Source organism: Drosophila melanogaster, chromosome 2R (assembly GCF_000001215.4).
Source record: "Drosophila melanogaster chromosome 2R".
NCBI classification, from domain to species: Eukaryota; Metazoa; Arthropoda; class Insecta; order Diptera; family Drosophilidae; genus Drosophila; species Drosophila melanogaster.
This window is the reverse complement of record NT_033778.4, coordinates 12,279,175-12,302,408: the sequence shown is the minus strand read 5'-3', so window position 1 is coordinate 12,302,408 and position 23,234 is coordinate 12,279,175. Positions and strand designations below refer to the sequence as shown.

Genomic DNA, 23,234 nt, shown 5'->3' with positions numbered 1-23,234 from the left:
ATGCGTTCTTTTGCATTTAAATATTTAAAAATACTGGTTATTCAGGAAGTATGCATGCTTTTTCGTTATAAAAATCGTGAAAGCACGCATACTCTCAGATTTTCAAACTCAGTTTTTGCCGCTGCGTGGATTCCGTAGGTTTCCTAGTAGATTATCTGGTACATGTCGTTTAGTCGCATCAAGAAGCTCGTTAAGAACGGTTGGGGTTTTTAGTAGTCCAGATTGTGTGTGTTCCATAAAAGGTACCCATAAGTTTAATGAATGTGTGGTGCTGGTTGCAGATCAAATAGTGCGTTTTTGAGTGAGATAAAAAGAATAAAATAATGAAATTGGTCCCACAAACTTTGGCTTTATGTATGTACCTTGATCCCGGCCAATTATGATAAGACGGCAGACCACAAGTGAAGCATCCAAATCTTCTCAAGAGCTTGTGTCAACATTTTTCGTCTGGCTGTTAGATTTGAATCGAGTTGACGAACCGTGTGTACATTTGGCTCCTAACACTTTGCAGTCGACAGGCATGCGTTCAGATAAGAGATTCTTCTGGCGATTCTTCGGATTCCACAGATATTTGGGCATACCTTGGTTCCAGAGTTGCAGAACATAGACGACATGTCAAGTGCTGTGATTTGTGATCGCATTGAACTCTCGATGATTGCAATTTTGCCTATCAGTCAACTGCAGCAAGACTCATAAATTACTTTTTGAGATAGGTATAATTAATTTGTGCAAACAAGTGGATTAATAGCCAGCCTGGTGTGACACTTAAAAATAATTGAGCTGAGGTATTTAAACAGCAAATGAGGCAAAAAAGAGGGGCCTGGGGCCATTATATCGATGACTAGATATATAATTTTATGCAAATTTCTGCCAATGATCGTTATCATAAATAGGGATTAAGTTTGAGTTTCTATTTTCGGACCAGCTAAACGATCTAGAGCTATAAAATTCAAAGTAAACAAATTCATAAACTAACGTATTAACGAAAGTCACCCGTTGTCAAAGCTTGACATTAGCCTAACATTGTTGACCAACTAGTTTTTTGGCGAACTGGAAATAGCTTAATCGCGTGATTTGGTGACGAGCCCTTAAGAATAGCGTCATGGAGTCCACATAGCCATGAACTTGTTATACTCGTCCACTGATCTATATAAACTGAGCTATTGTGTTGCAGGCCGTCTTGTGTCTTGTAGTCTTCCATCTGGATGCATTTGAGCTTTTGTGTTGTCTGCTGCCTGCATTTCATTTGTTGCCTTGTACCACAAATTAGCTGTAAATCTAAAAAATGGATGATGATGCAGAATACCAGAAGCTCCGGCGAAACATGCAGGGAGCTCAAGGATCGAGAGAAGGACATCCAGGATCAAATGATGGCATCAGCACAGTAATCTACAGCGCGGAAGGAGAAGAGGTGGGTATACTTGGATCCTTCGGACATAGAGACTCGCTTAACAGATCCTGCACCCTAATAGCTTACCATAAATTGTGAGGCCGAATCCGAGTCATCCGGCCAGCGAGATCAGTGGAGCAGGGGAGTGGAGTTCCTCTTCTCCTGCATCGCCCTATCCGTTGGCCTTGGCAATGTCTGGCGATTTCCGTTCATTGCTCTGGAGAATGGCGGTGGCGCCTTTCTCATACCCTACGTGATTGTGCTCCTGCTGATTGGCAGACCGGTTTACTATCTGGAGGTCATCATTGGTCAGTTCTCGAGCCGTGGTTGCATCAGAGCCTTCGATATGGCACCTATAATGAGGGGTGAGTGAGTTGAATGGAGCACATTCCCAACATGGTTGCAATTTCTTTATTTCGTTTAGGTATTGCCTATGGTCAGGTGTATTCCACCGCCTTGGCCACCACCTACTACGCCTGCATTATGGCCTTGACCATCAGATATTTGGTGGCTAGTTTCAGTGAAGTCCTGCCCTGGACATATTGCCTCGTGGAATGGGGCAAAAGTTGCGTGGCGACGGGAGCCACAGCTGCCAATGACTCATCCATTGTGCAGGGGGTTTCCTCCGCCGAGCTGTTTTTCACGTGAGTGTGTTGTTTGATCGTTTCGGAATATAGAATCCTTAGTTAACCTACCTACTGAATACAGGCAAACAGTTCTGAGGGAGCCCGAATCGCTGGACGATAATGGCCTGGGTACTCCCAGTTGGGATCTGGTCTTGTGTCTCCTGGCCACTTGGGTGATCATCGGCACGATTTTGTCAAAGGGCATTCGCAGTTCTGGGAAAGCTTCCTATTTCCTGGCCCTGTTTCCCTATGTGATCATGATCGTACTGCTCATTCGGGCGGTCACTTTACCAGGTGCCTGGCAGGGAATTGTGTACTTCCTGAAGCCCCAATGGTCCCAGCTGCTCAATCCGCACGTGTGGTACGCGGCCATCACACAGATGTTCTTCTCGCTGGCCATCTGCTTCGGAACGCTGGTCATGTACGCCTCCTTCAATGATTTCAACAAGAATGTGCACAAGTAAGTTGAGTAACCTCTTTGGTTTCAGATCATCTTTATGTGTCATTCCTTTCCAGAGATGTGATAATAATCACCACTATAGACTCGCTTACATCCATTCTGGCTGGTTGCATCATCTTTGGAATTCTGGGCAACCTGGCCTTTGAGACCAACACCAAGGATATTTCGCAGGTTGTCAAAGGTGGAGCTGGTCTAGCGTTCATTTCCTATCCAGAGGCCATTGCCAAATTCAAGTACCTTCCCCAACTGTTCGCCGTTCTGTTCTTCTTCATGCTCCTGGTCCTGGGCATTGGATCGAATATTGGAATGGCTTCGGCTGTGGTGAATGTGGTTAAGGATCGATTCACCCATTTGCCCCACTGGCTGCTGGCCGTGAGTGCTTCGATAATTGGATTCCTCTGTGGCCTGGTGTACATGACTCCGGGCGGACAGTTCGTACTGAATCTCGTCGACTTTTATGGCTGCACTTTTATAGCCCTGGTCTTGGCCATTGCAGAATTGTTGGCAGTGGGCTGGATTTATGGTGTGAAGCGCATCTGCAGCGACATTGAGTTCATGCTGAATGTGAAGACCAGCTTCTATTGGCGCATCTGCTGGGCCATTGTGGCACCTGGTCTGATGTTCCTGGTCCTCGTCTATATGCTCTTCAGCTACGAACCTCTGACGTACCGAGGTGTTCAGTATCCGCCGGTCTACTATATGGCTGGATGGATTATCTGGGGACTGGGTGTGCTGCAGTTGCCCTTCTGGGCTTTGGTGACGATTTACCAGCAGCCAGGAAAGACTTTTGGCAGTGTGAGTAAATGGGTTATATATTTTTGAAAATATAAATACTACATGTGTGTAATGTTCAACAGAAATTCGGACTGGCCATGCAACCCACTGCCAATTGGGGTCCATTGCAGACGCAGAAGTTCGAGGCCTACATAATCCATCGAAAACGCGAGGCGGACTTTAAGAGCCCACGTGGCGGATACTTGTTCGACAATATCTTTGGCTAAAGGACTACTCTAGTGTATTTTAGTGTTACGCTTTATTATTAATGCAATTGGTAATTAATATATTCTTAGGCTTTAGGCTTAGCATAAGCATTGAGAGTTATCTGTTTTTAGGTAATCTAATTAATTGGATTTGTTTTCAAAAAAAAAAAAAACACACACAGACCAGTGAATATTCAATGGTAGCTAAATGATATTGTCTTTGACTGGGTGAAATTATTGTATGTTCTATGGCTGGGATTATCCCTATTCATTGGTTTTCATTACTTTTATTTTCTTTGCATTGGCGGCTCTGCTCTGCTTTAGTTTAATTATCACAGCACTTTTTGATTCTGTTGTTATTGTGCAAAATTATATAGTTCTCAAATATGTATAGGCCAGGAATCTGGCGTTTTTTGTGTATTCGGAGCAAGTGCCTTAAAAATTCATCAAACTATTTACAATTGTTATAAATGTAAGTGGCAAGCTGTAGCCAAGCAATAATTAGTCAATGTTTTGATTGAAAATCGTATTTGGCTTAATCATTTGCTTAGATATATAAAATATGCAATTTTAAACAATTGTTTGATTCAAATTGAGTTTAGATTTGCTTATATCTTTGGCAGATTTCTGTTAGATTTGGGCAAAGTTAGCTATATCCCCCATCCCTCTGATGAAACCCTTTCAATTAAATTCATTCCCCAGCTTGACAATCATTTAGGTTTTTAATGCTAAGAATTGACTTTTGGTTTGCAGATTTCATAGCCTACATTTCAGCGCAAAATTCAGCGTTCAAATATGTGAATTACTACTATGATATATCGGTATACATATATAGTTCCCACTGTGGCTAAAATGGAAGTTCTTTGCTACCAACTCACACTAGATATGGTCCTATTAATTGGGCTGGCCTCTATATGATTTATAGAAAAATCTAGCACACGATATGAAGTTACCTTGAGTATATTGTCTACTACTTAAGTTAGATGCCTAATCGAGGGTTAACCAGCACATTAACCCCCTGCACTTTCGCAGCGCTGATATTGCCGACTTTTACTAGAGAGATTTGAAAAATTTGTATAGGCCTAGTTAATATCGAATTAGAATCACGTAACAGGTGCAGTTTCCTTCACATTCAAGTGTTTGTTTCGCATTAGTTTATCCATAGACTACTACTCCATACTCCAGATCCACTATATATACAGATACAAATAGAAAAATACGCGACTCCAGCGCTCTGGACTAGAAGGCCTGTATTGGTCGATAGAGTCCGGTGTATCCGCACAGCCGAGCTCGCAGCGCCGGAATCAGGAAGGCGGCCAGCGAGATGTCCTTCAGCAGCTCGGCGCACTCGCAAACCAGCAGATACATCTTGTCGCCCTTCTGCGAGGTGCTCTTGTGCAGGGCGATGCGCCTCAGGCCCGCGGCACGTGGCAGGTACCTGGAATGAGTGGAGCAGCAGTTAGACTTCGGATGAAAGCCACATGCACTGGTGTAAAGAACATTTATAGTTGGGAGATATACAGGGAGAAATCATTGCTGTACAGCATTTGCAGTAGTTACAGGCAAAGACTCTCTAAATGTATCTCATAGGCACACAATTTCGTCAGGTGTACCTGTACAACATCCGTGCTCCGGTCCAGTAGAGCCAGTTCTTTTCGAATCGTTCGCCATCGTCGCCCTCGAAAACCTGCGGAATTAAAATTGAATTTTTCATGATGGAACCCAATCCCGCTTGGACTACCACTACAATCGCACCTTGAACACGCTAATAATGTAGCCGGTGGCCGCGGTCTGCGACTTCTTGAAGCTGCCCACCTCGTTGGAGGGCAAAACCAACGGCGGCCGGCAAATGGCAGCCACCTCGCTATACAGATCCAGTGTGTGGGCGGCAGTGTATCTGGCAATGAATCGAGAAACGAGATTGGCGAATAAATGGGCGAATGGGCAGGCCTGATTGGAGCACTCACTTGAGGGCCTTTGGCTCAAACTTGGACAGCGAGGAGACGCGCAGGCCAGCATAGAAGCTGGAAGGATCCGTTTGCAGCGTATTGATCAGGTAGTACGAGATGAAGGGGAACTCAGCTGGGAAAGTTATAATCAATATGAGATGTATCTAGATGCTGTGTTGCCTCTACGTTCCACTCACAGCTCTTCTCCATGTTGGCCAGCAGCATTCCGCCCACTGCCGTGTTGGCCTGCTGCACTTCGGTCACCAATTCGGCGGCAATGGAGCGCTGCTTGAGCAGCGGATGCGCTAGTGGCGACTCCATTACCGGATCGATGGCCTCCAGGGGACTCATCAAATGCACCAGAATGCACAGCTTCGGATCGGAGACTTCCAAGACACTTAGAGGGCTTGTGGCCTTACCATCGGCACTTAAGGCGGGCAGCTGAAAGAGGAATATTATTAAATATTTAGTATCTTTCAAATACGTTATTCAGTTTACAATGGGGGTTGGAATCTTAGAAGTAGCCATAAAAACTCACAGGAATGCCAGCTGGCAGGAAGCGGTCCACACTGTGCACGGGAATGATGAAGCAGTCGCGATCCAGGGTGGCCAATGAGATTGGTTCCGCTCGTGTGACTCCCGAGTTGGCGCCGCCACCAAAGTTCACTGTAACGTATAGTGAGACACCATTAGAATGGCCTTCGAAAATGCAGTGGCACAACAGTTAGCCATTTAGTTATAGAAATATTTAAGAAACGTATCAGCTTTTGGCAAGCCTATGATGATCGATTCAAAGCTTTGCCTTAATATCCTTGTTCAGGCTGCGATTAATAGGCGATTAGCTGGAGTTAGAGGAGGTCGATACCAAAGCTCCTTTTGTGGTGCATGTGATTCCCCAGAAGCGTTCAGTATTTTCACTAGTTAATCACCAACAATCAGATGTAGAGAACAGGAAACACAAAAAAGAAATGAAACCGGAAACGAAAACATATAGAAGACAGAACTTGCAACACGACGAATTGAAGTATTTGTAGAGCATCCGGTTTGGAAATCGGAACTCTGTGAGGTTAGCTACGTACAACGTGCAACAAACGTTAATTGGGGAAACTTTGGTTGGTATTATGGTGTTGTTTTTTGTTTTTTTGATAGGAAGTGCAACTTATAGGATTTGTTTGAGTGTGTCAGTGTGTTTTATCTTTATGGTTTACGGGGTGAGCTGGCTGGCAAATGACATTAGTGTTGATCGAGTTTTGGGCAGCAACAACAACAACTATAGTTGAGATCACATCAGATCAGATCTCAAATATATTTCGATTTCATGGGGGGACTCAAACCTTGCCGCGTGGCTGCAGCTGCGGCCGCTAGCAATGTTGTTGTTGCCGTGGCCACCGTTGCATCAGCGTACCCCAGTGTTGTTGCTGTTGCTGTTGCCAATAGATGTTGCTGCTGCTGCTGCTGCATTTGCTGCTGCAGCTGCTGCTGCAGTTGCTGCTGTAGTTGCTGCTGCATTTGCTGCTGCGTCTGCTGCTGCAGGCGGATCAAACTGTTACTGGCGCTGTTGCCGTTGCTGTTGCTGTTGCACTCCGTACCCGGTCCGCTGCTGCTCCAGCGCATCAGGGAGACGGACGGCCGTCGGTCGACCAGCGGCTGCGGCATATCCAGCTCGTACGGCAGGTTGCCGGGCAGGGCCAGCGAGGGGGCGGTGCTCGAGAGCGGTGTGCTCGGTATGCCTGACAGGGCGCTACATCGTTCTGAAAATTGGAGGCTCTCGATACTATATGTTATATGCACACAAAGAACACAAAACACACACACAGCAAACAACACTGAACAACAGAACAGTTGGAAATCTGAAAAACCGGGCGAGGGAAATGAGGGTGTGTTTGGTTAAATCATAATCTGTGCTTCGGTTGCTGGCCGTTTTACATTTGTGGATTCGATAAGGGACAAAAGCGGCTTAAAGGATACTCTAGGAATATATTAAGTTTGTCCGTTATCCCCATTTAAAATGCAGGTACTACTGACAATAAGATCGGATATGAGATTGAACGATTGCTGACTTAGTAGACTCTGCTGCCAAAAAACTCCTTATTTTTGGCCTAAATTCAAGGTCATTGCCAATGGGTGTGCAGGCTTTGTTAAGGGGCCGAAATGGGCAAATGGTAACTTACATACGCTTGCTTTTGCTTTCTGTGCGAGCTCTGTGCCCCAAAGCCAAGCCAACTGGAAAGTGAAAGATTAGCTGATGCTGGCACTAACACACTCACCTCTCCAAACACACACTACCACGCACAATGTTGCACGAATCACGAATGCAACTAAGTTCCATCAACAAATGAACTCCTGCCCACGGTTAGTAATGCATGGAATATTTAGCAACAAATAGCATTCAAAAGGTGTTTCATTTAATTCCTTTTTTCGCAATCAAATCGAAGTTTGTTATTTATAACCCATTTATCAATCTAACAATCTATACAATCTAATCTAATGATCGAAGAGAACTCTGAATTTTATTGGAAATATTGGGATCTTAAAACGCTTTATATATTACACAAAATAAAAAGTTATTATCTAATCACTTGTAAAGCACAAATATGTTTTATTGATTATTTAATAGACTGTTAATGAACACGTTGAAATTTTACCGTACTATCAAACTGAAACTCAATAAGGCACTTTTTCCCACCATTCAATTAGGCTTACAACTCAGTCTCACGTTTTATAAATAAATAAACGAAGAACCCTGCTAAACTGACCACCAATTAGGTGGCCATAATAAATGGTCCCACCTGTCAGGTGGCCGTTTGTAAAATTGATGAAAACATTTCAATTGAATGCCCTGCAATGGCTGGAATGCAAATGTCTGGTTAATGGAGCACAAGTAACTGAGGGCCAGGCTCAAGCGACTACAAAGGACCAAAGTAATCGGGTGCGACAGAGACGGAGCGAGTGGTTTGCCAAGGGAAGGGAGTGAGACGGAAGGTGAGCCATGTTTGTGAATGATTGAAATGGGTACGCTAGGTTTAAATGCAGACACCAAGCAATCGAAAGAGTGAACAAGGACGTCTAAATTAAATATCATGAACAAAACTGGTTAAGCCTTTTTAGTGTATTTTATAACAAGATTTTACTAGACAGATAATAAACTTTTTCTTGTAATATCAAATATATATATAGCTTAACCAGCAAATAGTTTTTTCTTACAAATATCGGTTATAAATATCAGTTTTAAAATTATTAAACCATTATATGAGCTTGTGCCCAATTTATTTCTTTATCTTTACATATTTTGTAATAGACCAAATACGATGTTCACTCTTTCGATGGTCTACTGTACTTCGCAATGGCGTTGTTGTTGCTGCTGCTGCTGTGCTTGCGTTTTGCAAGGCAAACGACAATTTACCTTCGCCCACATCGTAGCCAGGTCGGTTGGGCGAGAAGAAGAGATGGGTCCTATAGTGGATCTCCTCCGGCTGCTGGACGAGTCCCATGTCCCGGGATCGCTTCGTCCTGTTGGCCTTCGACTGCAGCTTTCCGCCGCCGCCGCCCGATTTGCTGGCCCCCTCGCGGAAATTCTTGCGAAACATTAAATTCATCGTAAGTTCGGTGGCTCAAATGCGTCTGGTGGGGTGAACTTGTTGATGATGTCGGTGGGTGGTTTAGTTGGTGGTTTTGGTTGGGTGGCTGTTGGTGGTTGGTGGTGCTGCTGTTGGTGGTTTGCTGTGTGTTCTCCTAATTGCTGACCACTCGGGATGGGTTGTGTTTGTCTGTGTGCGTTTGCCGGCGCGCTTTGTTATCTGATTTGTCGTTACTGGATTTTCATTTGAATAACTTTCGCCGAGCGACGTTTTTGTTTGTCCTCTTATTTGGGGCAGTATTAAATTTAATTTCTGTTTTAGAGAACCAGCAATTTGTTTGCATTTGCCAAGGTCGCACAGCCAGAATGAAGAGACAGTTAGTTAATTATTTGTTATGGCTTTCCGCGCTCGTCATTGAAGTGTATTTGTGTACTGACTAGATTCTTTATTATTATATATTATTTATTATTTTCTTCGCTATCATAATTAGGTTGTGAGTTGCGATGATATCCATCTTTAAACAATTTATTTCCCCTTATTTTAGCCACCTCGCCATAGTGTTGGCTTTCTAACTCGGCCCGCACACGCGAATTCGCACTTAGCCTCTTGAGTTCGTTGACTTGTACATTTGGCCAACAAAAAGGCAGCAAGTCCTTTTCGGAGCTAAGTGAACGTACACAAGTGCCCTTACATGAGAGTGTGTGTGTTTGTAAGTGGCAACGTCAAGCGGAAATTGCCAGTTTCCGGCTCAAAATTACTTAGCCCAACCGAACTGAACCGAACTCACTTGCAGGATACGCGAACTTGGGCTCAAGTTAGCCAACAACACGTAAGAAGCGCAAAAAAATACAACAAAAAAAGGCGAAATAAATGCGAAATGCTCGGCAATTACTACTGTGTGCTTGTGCGAGTTTAATTAGTTCAAGACACGGCGCAATTAGTTTTATGGTCGCTTATTGATCGCCTTAGTGCGATAAATTTAGACAGCTGTTCGCTGGAACAGCGAAGGGGCGTGGCAGGACGCGTGGGCGGGCACAAATTGAAAAGTGCTTAGCCAACAATGGGCTGTGGCAATTTATAAACAGCCTGCTGGCTTAAATGAAGCATTAAAAAAGGGAAAGCTCAACGGAAATTTCAAAACAGTCAGCAAAGTAAAATTAAGCGTAAAATTAATTGAAATCTTTGCCAGCTTGCATTAATCGAAAAATAATAATAATTGCAACATCCATGTAAAAAAAATTATAAAGTCTCTTTAGAAAGTCTTGCGAAACTTGCAACACTTTACCAAATGATTGGAGCATTGAGTTCAAGGCAAATAAAAAAGCCATTCATGATATTGCTCATACGCCCCGTGGTGCCTCTAGTTAAACGGCCAAAGGGCATAACTTCCCTCCATGATGATGATACCCCTAAAGCTAAATCCATTAACCAAGTCAATCGCGTAAACCAACAACTCAAGCGAAAATCAAATGGTGAGCCACAAAGAATGGGATCGTAAACATTTTACACCATTTTCAAGTGGCTGGCCCAACTATGTGAGTATAATTAATTCGCTTTACGAGCCCGGCTACACCAATAATGTCCATCATTAAATGAGGTCCACATATCACATTCAACGGCGGCGAAACAATCAAGAGGCCAAGACAAGTGTGAGCGGTAATAACCCAGCCGAGAAGAAAATTGTGCGGAATTTTCTGGCCAAAAATAAACAAGCTAATGACACACAAATTTTGCGTTCTGTGTGTTTTGCCAAAATACAAATCGAGCAAGAGGTAGAGCCACGAAATTTATAAAATTAGATTTTCATTTCGGGTTGGGGGGAAAATGCGCGTGCTGTGTTTTTGGTTTCTATGTGTTTTTATACACTAGGTCATGGGATTAACGGCCCTTGACCTTGGCTACAATTTAACCCCTTCAGCTGCATTGTGTTTGTGTGCATATATCTGTGCTCAATTATTTTCATGAATGATTGCGATTATTTAGAGATAAACAAGCTACAAGCTGAAATGGTAAATTAGTTTAATATTGATTTGAAGTTATTCCTTATTAATCGCTTTTCTATAAACTTAAAAAGAAGCCACTGTATCTAAAATGAGTCTTTTGCTTTTACACTTTTTAATTACACTCAGTTATTTGCCGAATCTTTGTCACTTGATAGATAGTATTAAACCGATAGACACTCTACTCGCATGCATTTAATGCTCCAAATGGGCATTTATCAAGATATATATCTTATGTATATGACTTTCTATTTTGCATTTTTATTTGGCCCACATTCGTGGCTCTTGACCGACTGACCAACCAGTTTCGACTGGTTTCAGGTGGCCAGAAGCGAAAAACCCGGACGCACAGAGGACACAGTGACACCTTTGTTGTTTCGTAGCGAATTTGTTGTTTGCTCGGGGCGTATGCGTAATATTTTAATTAGTTTAATTTCTCATTCGATTGCCTAAAGCGCGACACTTATTTATGAGTCATTCATCGTTCAATAAATAGAGCGATTGATAGACCTTATCGCCCAAATAATGTTTTTCCAATATACACACGCTCGTTTTCTGTGACCCGCAGGGTAAATGAATATCATACGAAATACGAAATATGAAAACGTTTTGCCTGCGACGCGACAAGAAATCAACTGGCACTTGGAGAGCTTTTCGCTTTTCCGCTTTTCCGCCGACGCGACTGCTGACAAGGCGTTGTGGTCGATGTCAGATCGCTCATCGTTCGCTGGGCGAGCAATTTTCATTAACTTTGTTCTTATGAACTTATGAAATTTTACAGCCAAGAGACATCGCAGCACTGTGAAAAGCTTCTGTTCGTCACTTGTTGCGTATACGCCGTGTGGGACGGACATTCAACGGACGCTCGTGCTATGCTTTTTGCTGTTTATTAATCAAATATTTAATGCATTGTATATATATATTTCATATGTGGGAATATGCTCTTATGTCCTCACAGCTCGACCACCAATTAATGACAAGTGAAAATGAAATCGAAAATGTTCCTGAAGCAGAAAAAAAAAAACAAAGCAAAAACGTAAAGCTGCCCACAAATAAAAATGTTCACAGACTGAGTTTTCACTTCTATGGGCTTTCCCATTAAAATGCAGAAGTTGGCGAGCATATTAGTTTTCAGTTGGTTAGTTTAGGAGAATTTAACATTTGATATTACATTTTTGTGGCTTCAAGCAAAGGAAGAAAATGAAATACCCCATTAATCATATACATCTAAGTTACTAAGTCACATTAACAAACTCAGTTCTTTTAAAAAGAGTACCTATTGTTCCAAACCATAATTGGCTAGCTTTGTGTTCTGTAGCTTTTTGTTTCTCTTTTTATACCTTTCATGGCTCCTGTTCACTGTTGAGTCCTTTGTATTGGTGTGTTTCTGTTTTTGTGCTGCGTGTTCTGTGCTCCGCTCGACTTTTTATTGATTATGTGTTGTTCTTTTTCCCGGAATTTCCCCCACTGCCTCAAAGTTTCTCACGGGGAAAAGTTTTTCTTTGGCATCCGGAAGTCATTTGCTTTTTGCTGCTCGTCCTGTGGCTTCGTTGGCCTAATTGGTCGCTCATAACTTGCTGATTGTATAGGGTATATATCATTCTGTACGGTACTAAGTTGATTTTCCGGTAGCTTAAACTTTAATATATAATCAAAGTTTACCACAAGCCTCTGTAAACTGATTTTGACATTTTCCAAATGACTACAATTAATTTGAAGGATATTTTGGACACTTCTGTTACCACGTTTGGCTTGGACCTTGAAAATAATCCTTGAATATTTATATCTTCTTTTCGACTTATGTCTACAGCAAAGTGAACAATAAATTTGGTTGGTATTTCTTGTGCAGCTGGCCAAATCCCCAGCCCAGGTGCATCCGCATTTGAGAGGCTTTCATTTTTGTGGCTTTAACTGGCAGGAGGGCTCGGGGGAGCCGATGTGATTTACATGTGTCTAAGCCGCCTCCATTTCCCATTTCCCAGCTCCCAGGACCTCGGTCACCGCAGTTGTCATGCAGTTGGCCTGCCTATGTATGTGAGATGACCCTGCCACAGACCAAACTGTCTAAGCCCTGGCCTCCATTTCCCAACACTTCTCTCCTGGCTGCATGCAACATTACTGCATTTTGGACTGCGGCAAACAAACACGCAACTTACCACTAAGTGCTCGGCAAAAACAAAGTTAATCAGCCAAAGAAATGCACTATAAACCGCAATGGTGCACTCAGAGAAATGGGATTTATCTGCGGCTATAACATTGTGGTCAAAGAAAATGTATTCACATATATATTCGTATCCGTTTTTAAGGATCATTTGTGGTTTGTGGTTTTGTCTCTTGTTTGATGACCACAAAGATAATTTTCCGTGGACTTGATTTAGTGTTTTATTAAATAGCGGAACGGAACGAACATGTTGTCCTAGTGGCACGTACTTAAACCTGTGATCCAAATGAATTTCCAAGCTTCATAAATTTAAATGAATTCCGTTTTCATGGCCCACTTGAGTGGTCCTTCAGGGAGAAAGTGTCTCCATTTTCCACCCATTGTGAATCTTTAGTTAGCTTTTAAGTTGCCCGTTATGAGCTGCTTAACGTGTGCATAAATTTGTTGCTTTATATATATATATGTATATATATTTCCCAGCCTTTTAGTTTCATTTGGCATTGCGCGTTTAAGTTGGTCGTAAATTCCACCGTTCTGTTCTTGATTTTCCCCAGGAAGTTGGTGCTTGGGACGTAATTGTGTCTAGCTTTTTTCCCCAAACGAAAATTCCCCCGGCACTTTGACTCTAATTTAGTTTGTAGAGTGGGCTAAGTTGGCTTAACCAGGCAAATGTTATCTTAATTGTTAGTTTTATACGCCATGGCTTTCGGATTCACCACACATTTAAATGGAAATGGAAGCGCTGTGCCTAATTTATGACATTCGTTTAGACAATGTCTAGTTTGGTTATTAAATCTGCCAGCGATGACAGTCACAACATGACTCCGTCAACCCATGTTTACTGGGTGTCAGAGGAGTGTGCTCGAAGTGCTGGTCATTAGACCAAATGGTTGGGCATATGAATAGAGAAATTTGATTTATGTTATGCATTGCATGCCACTTTATCTTTACACTTTATGGTAAAGAACGTCTAAGTAGATATTTCTGTCCATATATAATAATCTATTTACGAGCTGTTAAATTAAACAAGCCATAATCTTTATACCCTATATTGTTTAAGGGTGTCGTATGTATTTAATGAAGGAAACTTTCAATTTACAGACCGATTCGTCCTTCAGGCGTTTTCTAAGGTCAAGAAGGTGTCTAAACACCTCCAGCACTTGAAAACCTCCACAATTTATTTCGTGACTAACAATCACATGACAACTTCTTCTAAAATTCCGACTCCACTCCGAACAGCCAGCCAGCCATCATGTGTCCGAGCTGTCAGTCCAGATAAATGATAAAAACAGACTTTGGCTTCGGTTTTGATTTTGATAAGGGGTCCGTCAGTTTGGAGATAGCCGATTGATGGGCAGGGAAACTAGAAGCTATTGACGGTGGATGGTAGCGCTGGACTAGTGCCCATCTATCACACAGTAAATACCAATCAAATCCCTGGGTATCCCCGATGTCAGCTACCGGCTTACTTTGCCCCATTTATCGTATGGAATTTAAAATTCCATTAACACCAGTCACCACAAAAAAAAAAAAAAAATTTGGAATAGCATCGGAAAAATGGCTGGCAATTGCAAGTAAATCTGTGTCAGCATTTTGCCTCTGCCTGCATCAGTTTCAATTTTCGCAGCTGGTTTCGTCACTTTATGGCTAACATCAAAGTGGCACAGTGGTCAGGGGAGGGGGCAATAATGTAAGGGAAGGGGGGAAACGCCCTGCACAAAAGGCAGAGCATAAATAACGACGTCATACCATTTCCGAGCACATAAAATTGAAAAATGCTGTGCAAATTACGTGTAAATACCAAGAGGCAACCGAAACCAGCAGCGAAATCGCAATGAAAATGCGCGTAAATGTTGTGGCCGGAAACTGTTTGTTCATCTGCGCCTGTGTGTGTGTGTGTATGTGTGGGTTTCCTGCCGATTTTTCTGTGTGTGTGTGCAGAAGATGAAGAAGAAGGAGGAGGAGCAGGAGGAGGAGGAACACAAACTGCAGTGAAGTTTATGGCGACACTTGCTGATTATTCTCCCATTCGAACGCGCGGCAAACTTTTAGGGTAAACAAGTTTTGTACTATTATTTATTTACGGTTATAAAAATGGCCAGACGGATACAATTTATATGTACAACAGATGCACACAGTTGGTTGGAACGCACTTAAACCACGCAACCGGATAAAGATACTTTTAAACAGCATGTCAATGGAAAATATCTCAAAAATGTAAGATATCTTAAATGTCTGTAAATGTTTGTTTTAAAAGAGAGGGAATAAAATATGGGCCATCACTTCTTACATAGATTAAATCCTCTAATCAAAGATGAAATGTAATTGTCTAAATCACTTATGAGCTTAAGTTAAAATTGAGAATTATCTATAAACTAATAACTAATAATCGTGTTTGTCAGAAATATGTAAGACTATTAATTACAGTTTAAATTGAATGATATTTATTCCGAATTAAAATTATATTCTTTGCGAATCTAATACCAATTACTCGAAGCACTAACTGAAAAATCTAATTGCTATCACATTAGAAAAACCACGCATACATCATTCTTAATTTACATTGGTCGCACATCCTTTGGCGAATTTTCCCATCATTAGGCCAGGATATTTGCCATTTGCATAGGATTTGACCACAATAAAGTGGCTCGCATATGCAATTATGCCGCACACACATGGCAATTGTGGCATACAAAATTCTACACACTGGCAAGAGCCAAAATGCTGATATATAAATAATTCCCAACCATTATGCGGGAATGCTGACACAAGTGGCCATAACCTCCCATAACAAACAGTCGGCCATATACATAGTATAGTATAGGATACTATACATTCTCGATCCCCCCTCAAACGATGGCCAAGATTGGCCAAGAGCACGCACAAAATGCGATTTTCACAAATTATACGAAATTGGTTTGCACTTAGAGGCAAAATTGGGGGGCAAACCGAATATATTTCCCAGTTAATGTGCCACTCACTCATATAGTCGCATTTCAGTGGCTCCGGCGGGCATTCGTTGAGTTTCTTGAGCCAGTGCATCAGGTTGGCCAATTTGTTGCGCTTCGGATGGATTCTTTCGCAATCGAGAACTGTTGGCTCAAAGTCCATATTTAGCTGGAATTTGTTCATTTCCAAAGCTTTTTCCACTGCCTTCTGACACATACTGCACTTCTACGCGAACTCTGAAGAGAAACTGAGGTAGAAACACCTTAACCGTCACCTTTTTGGCCTCACGTACTTGCAAAAATACACCATAAATTAGCCTTAAAATAGCATTTGGTCTAAAGCCTTTTTCGGCCATAATCGCTGATATGTGACTTTGAGACTTGTCACTCAGACGCGTTTCTTTCTGTCAATTTCATTGTTGTGTGACAAAATAAAATCCCAAACTAATTTTTACTGTCATTATTCATACGCAGTGCTGAAATCAAAAGGCAGACCCTGAAAACAAGGGTGTGAGTGAATTTATTTATGTGGCTGCCGTTGACAACATCTTTTGGGCCACGAAAAATTATTACAGCCCCCTACCAACAATACAAAATCAAAAATTGAGAAATTTATTATGCAAAAATGGTTGCGGCTAAACGAAATGCTCTGTTTGTGGATGGCTCACTTTTGACACCATAAATCAACAAAAATCATTCATTGGCTTATAAAAATGTATTTACTGCTAAATTAAATTTAGCTTGATGTTAAAAAATAAATCTTTCAAAAAGAAGGTCTTAAGAACTTGGAATGATAAAAATATTAATTGAAGATTTAGTGAAGTATCTTAATCTTATAATTTGCATATTAAAGCTATCAATAAATATACATAGTTTTTAAAGTATAATTTTTACTAAAATTGAATAATTGTTCTCAGTCTAAACTTTTTCTATCAATTTTATACCCACACTCGTTTCATCTTTTTTGCGTATAAGCCATATTTTTATGGTAAATATGGCCTTGACTGTGTGTGGTGCTTTCCAGTTGGCCAACTACTGCTAATTATAGCCATTATTTGTGCGCTTGTTTTTTTTTCAAATTTGTCAATTTCCGCAGTAATTTGCGACTAATTTTTTACTGGCCAAACATATTGGTGACCAGGAAAGCCGCAAAATGCAATTAGATACGAGTAGAGAAAATGGAGCAGGATATGGATGTGGTTTCTGATTGTTATGATTGGGGTTTGAGTGGCCAAGCGATGTCCTTTATCGATTTCTCGGGCTATTGAAATGAATATGAATCTTTTTTGGGGCCATCGTGAAGTATTTATTTGCTCGAGATTTGCTGAAAAGACCATTAATCTCGCCTAACGGCCGAAACAAATCAATTATTCCCACAAGAACTGAACTCTGTCTGTTTCGAAGGCAAACTAATTCCGCTGTCCTTCGTCCTTGGCCAGGCTCATTAGAATGGCTTATCACCAGCGCAGTGATGAATGTCGAAAACTTTGGCGAAAAACCAACAAATTGTGAGACACCAATTCCGGAAAACAGGGGATGCAGAATAGAGTGGAATGCTTTTCAGAGCGCCGCCCTCAGCGATTTTTCATCCTAACAGCTTCGCATTCATCTCCAATATGCCTGCAGTATACTGGCTTACACATATCCTTCTGTATATCCTTGTGCTAGTCCATGCAACTTGAAAACTCAATTTTGTTTCGGCTCGCCTTGCATCTATATTGCATTTGCATGCCGTGCAGAGTAGAGAAAAGCATAAATAATTAAGTAAATTAGAAGCAATGGTGAGGGTTGAGGTGGGAGGGGGGGTTCTTGATCCTGGCTTAGGGACTTTCCCAGGCAGCTAAGAAAGTTGTTCGGCTTATTTTCGCATGACACAATTTCAAGACATTTTCCGGCTTGGCTCAAAACTCATTGAAGCCAGTAAGTTTTTGGGTTACACGGTAAAAGGGAAAATATCTTGGGCCAAACTGCAGAGCTTAATTCTTGCACAGAACAAAATTTATTTGTAAGTTATTTTATAAAACTACAAAAGTATAACTACATTTGTTATAATCTTAAGTAAAACACAACGCCTTTTAAATATCTAATCTATCTATATACATTTTTTTTATTAAAGTTTAAGTTTTCCCGCTGCTTCAAGTGTACATCTATGTACTTATTGTTACATACATATTTATTTATCTAAGATATTCAGTGTTTTTTTATGTACCCCAAAGTCCGACCTTTATATTTACGTGACTTACAATTGAAAATGGAACACGGAGGGAGGGAGGTAAATTTCTGCCAGGAGGAGAACCATTGCTTGGCATTCATTTCATTTGCTTCGTCCTTCATCATTCTTCCACTGAGAAGAGCAGCCATTGGGGGCGTGGCCAGCCCATAAATTCCACGTGAGCGTGTGGTGCAATGGGTTCTCGCCGGAATCCGCCATCGTAAATGCAGACATTCGGTGGCTGGATGGCTAAAAAAAAAGGGTTTTATGGAGTCCTTAGCCGGGCTCCGCGAAATGCCTCGCCATATGCATTAACGATTTTTATTACTACAATGAACGTACTTATATAAAAAATATCCAGCATACTCCTTTATGGGACTCTTGCCTTTCGCATAAATCAGAGCGTCAAGAATAAGGTTTGCAAAGTGGATTTAGGAGAAAAACGAGAGGAGTTGGTTAAGCTACTTAAGTGCCTAATATGGCATGACATCGACGAAGAAAAAGTGCCGAAGAGGAATTTATTTATATAATGATAATATTAATATTCACATAAACTAATCTGTGGAAGCAGAGATACACAATCTTTAAAATTTCAAGTTTTAAACTATCTTTGACATTTTTTGTTTAATGTTCAATTTAATGATATTAAAACTTAACAAGACCATATAAAATAATTTTCTACTATTTTTATTGGGTACTTCAGCGCTTAGTGCCCCACAGATAAATCTTTATAACACAAGAATCCTGCTAGTTGAGCTTATGTTAAGTTTACATTTGATTCATGGAAGTGCTTACGATTGCTCTTATTCCATCTGATCCCCAAATCCCCTTTGCATTTGGCTGCCGGCCACCGTCCACAATTTATCCCCCATCGAGATTTAATCCAACTTGCCATCAAACACGAATGACAGCAGCCTTTGGCTGCCCAGCTGTATTTATACTAGAAACATCTAGGACACATATATATACATATATCCTTTTCTCCGGAGTCAGCTGTAATGAGCTCGACCTTAGCCCTGCTTTGGGCCATGTCTTTTGCTTGTCAGTGACAATCGCTGCCAAAAGATTCAATTCAACTCCTGACCTCTGCTGTAAAAGTCCAAGGCTAAGACGATTTTGGCCAAGAAAACCAAAGGAATAAAAAGGGTTATCAACTGCGAGAGTTGGCCAGAGAAAAACAGCTGCAGTAGCCACACAGTTGCACAAATTACCACGCGAATGTTGGCAGAGTCATAAATTTTGATAAATGAAGTGGTCTGCCATGTCGCCAGCTACTTATCAGCGTTGTCATTGTCCAGGTGGCTCCTGTCGTCCTCGTCCTTTTGGCCACCGCACCCACACCAAATGATTCCGGCGTTTGGCAGGCTTCCAATGACTGTTGCTCGTGCTCTCGGCTCGAAAAATACCCTAAACGGTCGGGTAGGTAGGCATTTAAACGGATTTTCGTATATTGAAAAAGCTCGAGGGGATTTGCAATCGGTGTTTGGTTGTCCACTGGACTGCTTTCCTTCTGGTTGGCTTTTCAATTTACTGTTTTGTTAGCTTTTCGCAATTTCGCATTGTTATGCGGTTCTATTTGTACTCCTATTTCGCTCACACCGCCACATGTATTTTTTCTGCATTTTTTTTTTAGCGGCTCCACAAATGCTGCTCATGCATATGCAACAGCTCCTGGAAACGCTGCATAAATCATACGCAGTGTTGGCTGTCAAGAGAGAGAGAGAAAAGCGCTTTCTGTTGCCTACTTTGCGGGAGAAGGACACGTTCATATTGACTTTTTCTAGCCGGCTGGGCAAATATTAATTAACCATCCTGGTTGAGAGGAGATGTCCTCTATTAAATTCCAGCCACAGACCCGTTCAGTGGGTCAGATTAACGACATGTATCCATCCGCATCCTTATCCATATATATGTACGTATCCGTATCCATGTATCGCTTGTCTCAAGTCTTGTATTTTGTGGGTCACTTTGAGCATAATTATAATTACGAGCAAGTGTGCTTACAACATTTTCCAGCTTGCTGCAGTTGCTCGCTGCCCGTTTTTGTTATAGCTGTAGTTGTGGGCCAAACTGGGTGCTCTGCTTTCCTTGCCGGGCGATGGGACCATAAATTTTAAATTAAGTTGCAGTGCCGTTGGCGGATTTCATTGTCGTTGCTTTTCCACTACGCCGCTGTTTCAGTTCTCGGCTTTGCATTGCTTTATTTGCAATATATACGTACGGCTGCGTTGACAGCTGCAAATTCTGAAAACTGCAGTTCGCCTAATTGTGAGCGATGGGAATGGGATATTTACTGTCACTACATTATCACACATTATCAAGATAAATAGCAACGTGTTTAGATCGCTTAAATCGCTCACAGAGCTGCAGGGCATACAAATCGAATTACTTTTATTATTCACAAAACTCTCTATTGTATTTCTCGTGTCAGCTGTGTGGAACAAAGACTTCAACTTGTTAGATTAAAGCTAACTATTTGGAAGTTTAAATGATTGTATGAGCATAGTATAAGCTACGATGACTCAATACAAAAGGTATAGTATATATGTATATATCAACATTTAAGAATTAAAGGTTAGTTATGTGATACAGTTTTAGAAGTAAGCGTGTACTTTTTCTTTTACGTGAAAGCATTTGTTGCTTACAATCAGAATTATATATATTTTTGCAAAGTAAATTGTGTTCCTGTTTCGATTACAGGTCCCTTAACTTCGATGCATTCTAATATTTCGCTTGCATGCAAATCTAATTCTGCGATCTTCAATAGAAATTCCCTAGTTTGCTGGCAACTTTCCTCAGTATCGCGTTGTTTGCAATCAACGCTGACAAATTGCCAATCGATTTGATGCGCCAGACATCGGCGTCGGCCTCTGTCATCCATTTCCCGCGCTCCGCTGCCGCCAGTTTTTCCCCAGCGTTTCTTTAAAATCAAAAAAATTTCTGTTTGCGTTTTGATGATTGCCGAAGACAATGAAATGACAATCAAAGTCACGTGCCGCCCAACGCCAGCTGCAAAAAGAAAAAAAACTTGCATGCAAATTTGTGCGAAGAAGGAAAATGAATCGAAGGGTATGGGTATGGGAATGGGACGATCGTTGCGAAGGGTGAACCATTCAAGGTGAAAATAAGTATCATTCGAGTATGATTCGTTTTGATTGCCAGGGACAAATGCTTCGATTGCCAGTCCTCTTGTTGAATTCGGAATTCAGAACCCAACTACAACAATTACATGCGAACATTGTGTCTCCACACGCTCATTAGCCCACTAATGTCATGTGCTTGAATAAGGCATTTTCCCAGACCTCTGCACTTGTTCTTAGCCAATATAGGTTTAACCCTCTAAGAACCAACCTTAAAAACCTTCTTTAATCTCAATGAAATTCGTATTATATTATATAAAATTGGTAAAAATACAAATACACATCTCCTTGAATTGAAGCCAGAAACATTTCGCTGGCGTCACGAAAACTTCATGGGTTGTGCAACTCTTTAAAGTTTCATAACATAGAAATCTGAACAATGGCTGAATAGAAATGCATCCGACCTTGGTGGCTTGGAGGGTTAAGCAGATTGCCCCTATCGTTTGACCCAAGGACCTAGACTCACCTTTTGTGCCGGGTCCATTGGCCGTTTGCAGTGAGGACATCGGGATGGCCAGGCAATTGCGCGGCGGCGGCGGAACGGCAAGCGCCAGATCCTGCGGCGGTTCGGAGCGCGGACACGGCGTATACGCAATCTTGCTGCCACGTCCTGGCGTTGGACTAACGCGAGCATGCCGACCCCCCGTCACCGCTCCCCCGCTGCCCCGTTCGCTCATCTCTGCTGCTGCGTTTCACTTTACTGGAAAACTAAATGCATTTTCTTTTTGTCGTCTGGCAGGCGCACTTCCGCTGCTACTGGCGCTGGTGCACCTGCAGCCTTGGTTGCTGGTTTGTTGGCTTGCTGCTTTTCCGGGGCTTATGGCATTTCTCGTTATCCGGCGATTGTGCGTCAATATATCAGGCAGGCACTTTATGCTAATGCTAATGCACGGATTGCAAATGTCTCGGGGTTATGCTGGCTTCTATTCCCTTCTAACATCCACAGCACACCACGGCAACTGCATTCAATTGGCTCTCGGGCGGGCGACCGTGAGCAAGGCTAAGGATGCGGCAAGGACACGCAGGCGACGACGAATCGAAACTTTAGGCAGTCCACACAGAACTTCACGTGCCACTGCAGCAGCAGCAGCAGCAGCAGTCAGAGTCAGAGTCACACGAGCAACAACCACAGGCGAGTTATCGGAAAAGCGCGACCACGCGACTTGCACTGCTCGATGTCCTGCTGGCGACTGAGCGGAAAAGTGGAAAATGTGGCGAGTGGCAGGAGGAAAGCGACAGCTTCTCGTGCGGGCAAGCATAAAAATAACACGATGCTAAAGTGCCGACGACACAGCAGCAGCAGTAGCAGTGGCAGCTACAACGACAATGGCCGAAGCGCAGCGAAATCAAAACAAACAAAATCGTTGGATTCAACGCGGCATATGCCAGACCTCGTGCTCTGGGCCACAAGAGCCCTCTCGGCAAAATAAGCAACCCAAAAAAAACAAAAAACCCATACGCCACCCATCTCGTACCACAGACTTATACTTTCTCTCTGCGGGAGCATCTTCAATGTCGCTGGTTGCATTGAGCGAGCTTTTCACTTCCTGATGGAGTAAAGCTCACTGGCTCTAGCTTTTTTCATTCACAAAAATATGTGCGACGTGTGTTGCCAGATCGTTGAAAGATTATACCAGGGCCTAACAGGCGTATGAGCGATATTTTTCGGGGAGAGTTGCCAAGGACTATGGTGCGTATTAGTAATTTTTTAAGCAGTGCAATTGTAAGCAGCATTCCATTTAAATATCTTAGAACAAGCTTATCAAAATAAATTAAAGCCTTCAAAATAA

General features: G+C 42.1%; 2 protein-coding genes and 1 non-coding gene across 11 annotated transcripts; 2 read left to right on the top strand and 1 right to left on the bottom strand.

The window, feature by feature from the left end:
* The first annotated feature begins 168 nt into the window (after positions 1 to 168).
* CG8850 (uncharacterized protein) lies at positions 169 to 3,662 on the top strand. 2 transcript variants are annotated; one of them, NM_165871.3, is made up of 7 exons: positions 169 to 242; positions 1,175 to 1,411; positions 1,473 to 1,755; positions 1,815 to 2,034; positions 2,099 to 2,476; positions 2,533 to 3,271; positions 3,334 to 3,662. In NM_165871.3, the coding sequence occupies exons 2-7, from the start codon at positions 1,286 to 1,288 to the stop codon at positions 3,475 to 3,477; spliced, it is 1,890 nt and encodes a 629-aa protein (NP_725122.2). In that variant the 5' UTR covers positions 169 to 242; positions 1,175 to 1,285; the 3' UTR covers positions 3,478 to 3,662. The 2 variants fall into 2 exon arrangements, with proteins under 2 accessions (NP_725122.2, NP_610755.2); NM_136911.3 differs by having other exon boundaries at positions 1,302 to 1,411; positions 3,334 to 3,615.
* Positions 1,614 to 22,638, bottom strand: CG42700 (uncharacterized protein). Of its 8 annotated transcripts, none has more exons than NM_136910.3 (9): positions 11,530 to 11,620; positions 8,809 to 9,426; positions 6,740 to 7,156; positions 5,944 to 6,071; positions 5,603 to 5,846; positions 5,424 to 5,538; positions 5,212 to 5,353; positions 5,070 to 5,143; positions 4,162 to 4,894 (listed from the first exon to the last, which is right to left on the bottom strand). In NM_136910.3, the coding sequence occupies exons 2-9, from the start codon at positions 8,990 to 8,992 to the stop codon at positions 4,696 to 4,698; spliced, it is 1,503 nt and encodes a 500-aa protein (NP_610754.1). In that variant the 5' UTR covers positions 8,993 to 9,426; positions 11,530 to 11,620; the 3' UTR covers positions 4,162 to 4,695. The 8 variants fall into 8 exon arrangements, with proteins under 8 accessions (NP_001286340.1, NP_001286338.1, NP_610754.1 ...); NM_001273988.1 differs by having other exon boundaries at positions 6,995 to 7,156; positions 8,809 to 9,295; NM_001299410.1 differs by lacking the exons at positions 8,809 to 9,426; positions 11,530 to 11,620 and adding an exon at positions 21,911 to 22,638.
* asRNA:CR45271 (antisense RNA:CR45271) lies at positions 4,604 to 5,914 on the top strand. The gene is made up of 3 exons (NR_124524.1): positions 4,604 to 4,994; positions 5,047 to 5,512; positions 5,574 to 5,914.
* Positions 22,639 to 23,234: the final 596 nt, after the last annotated feature.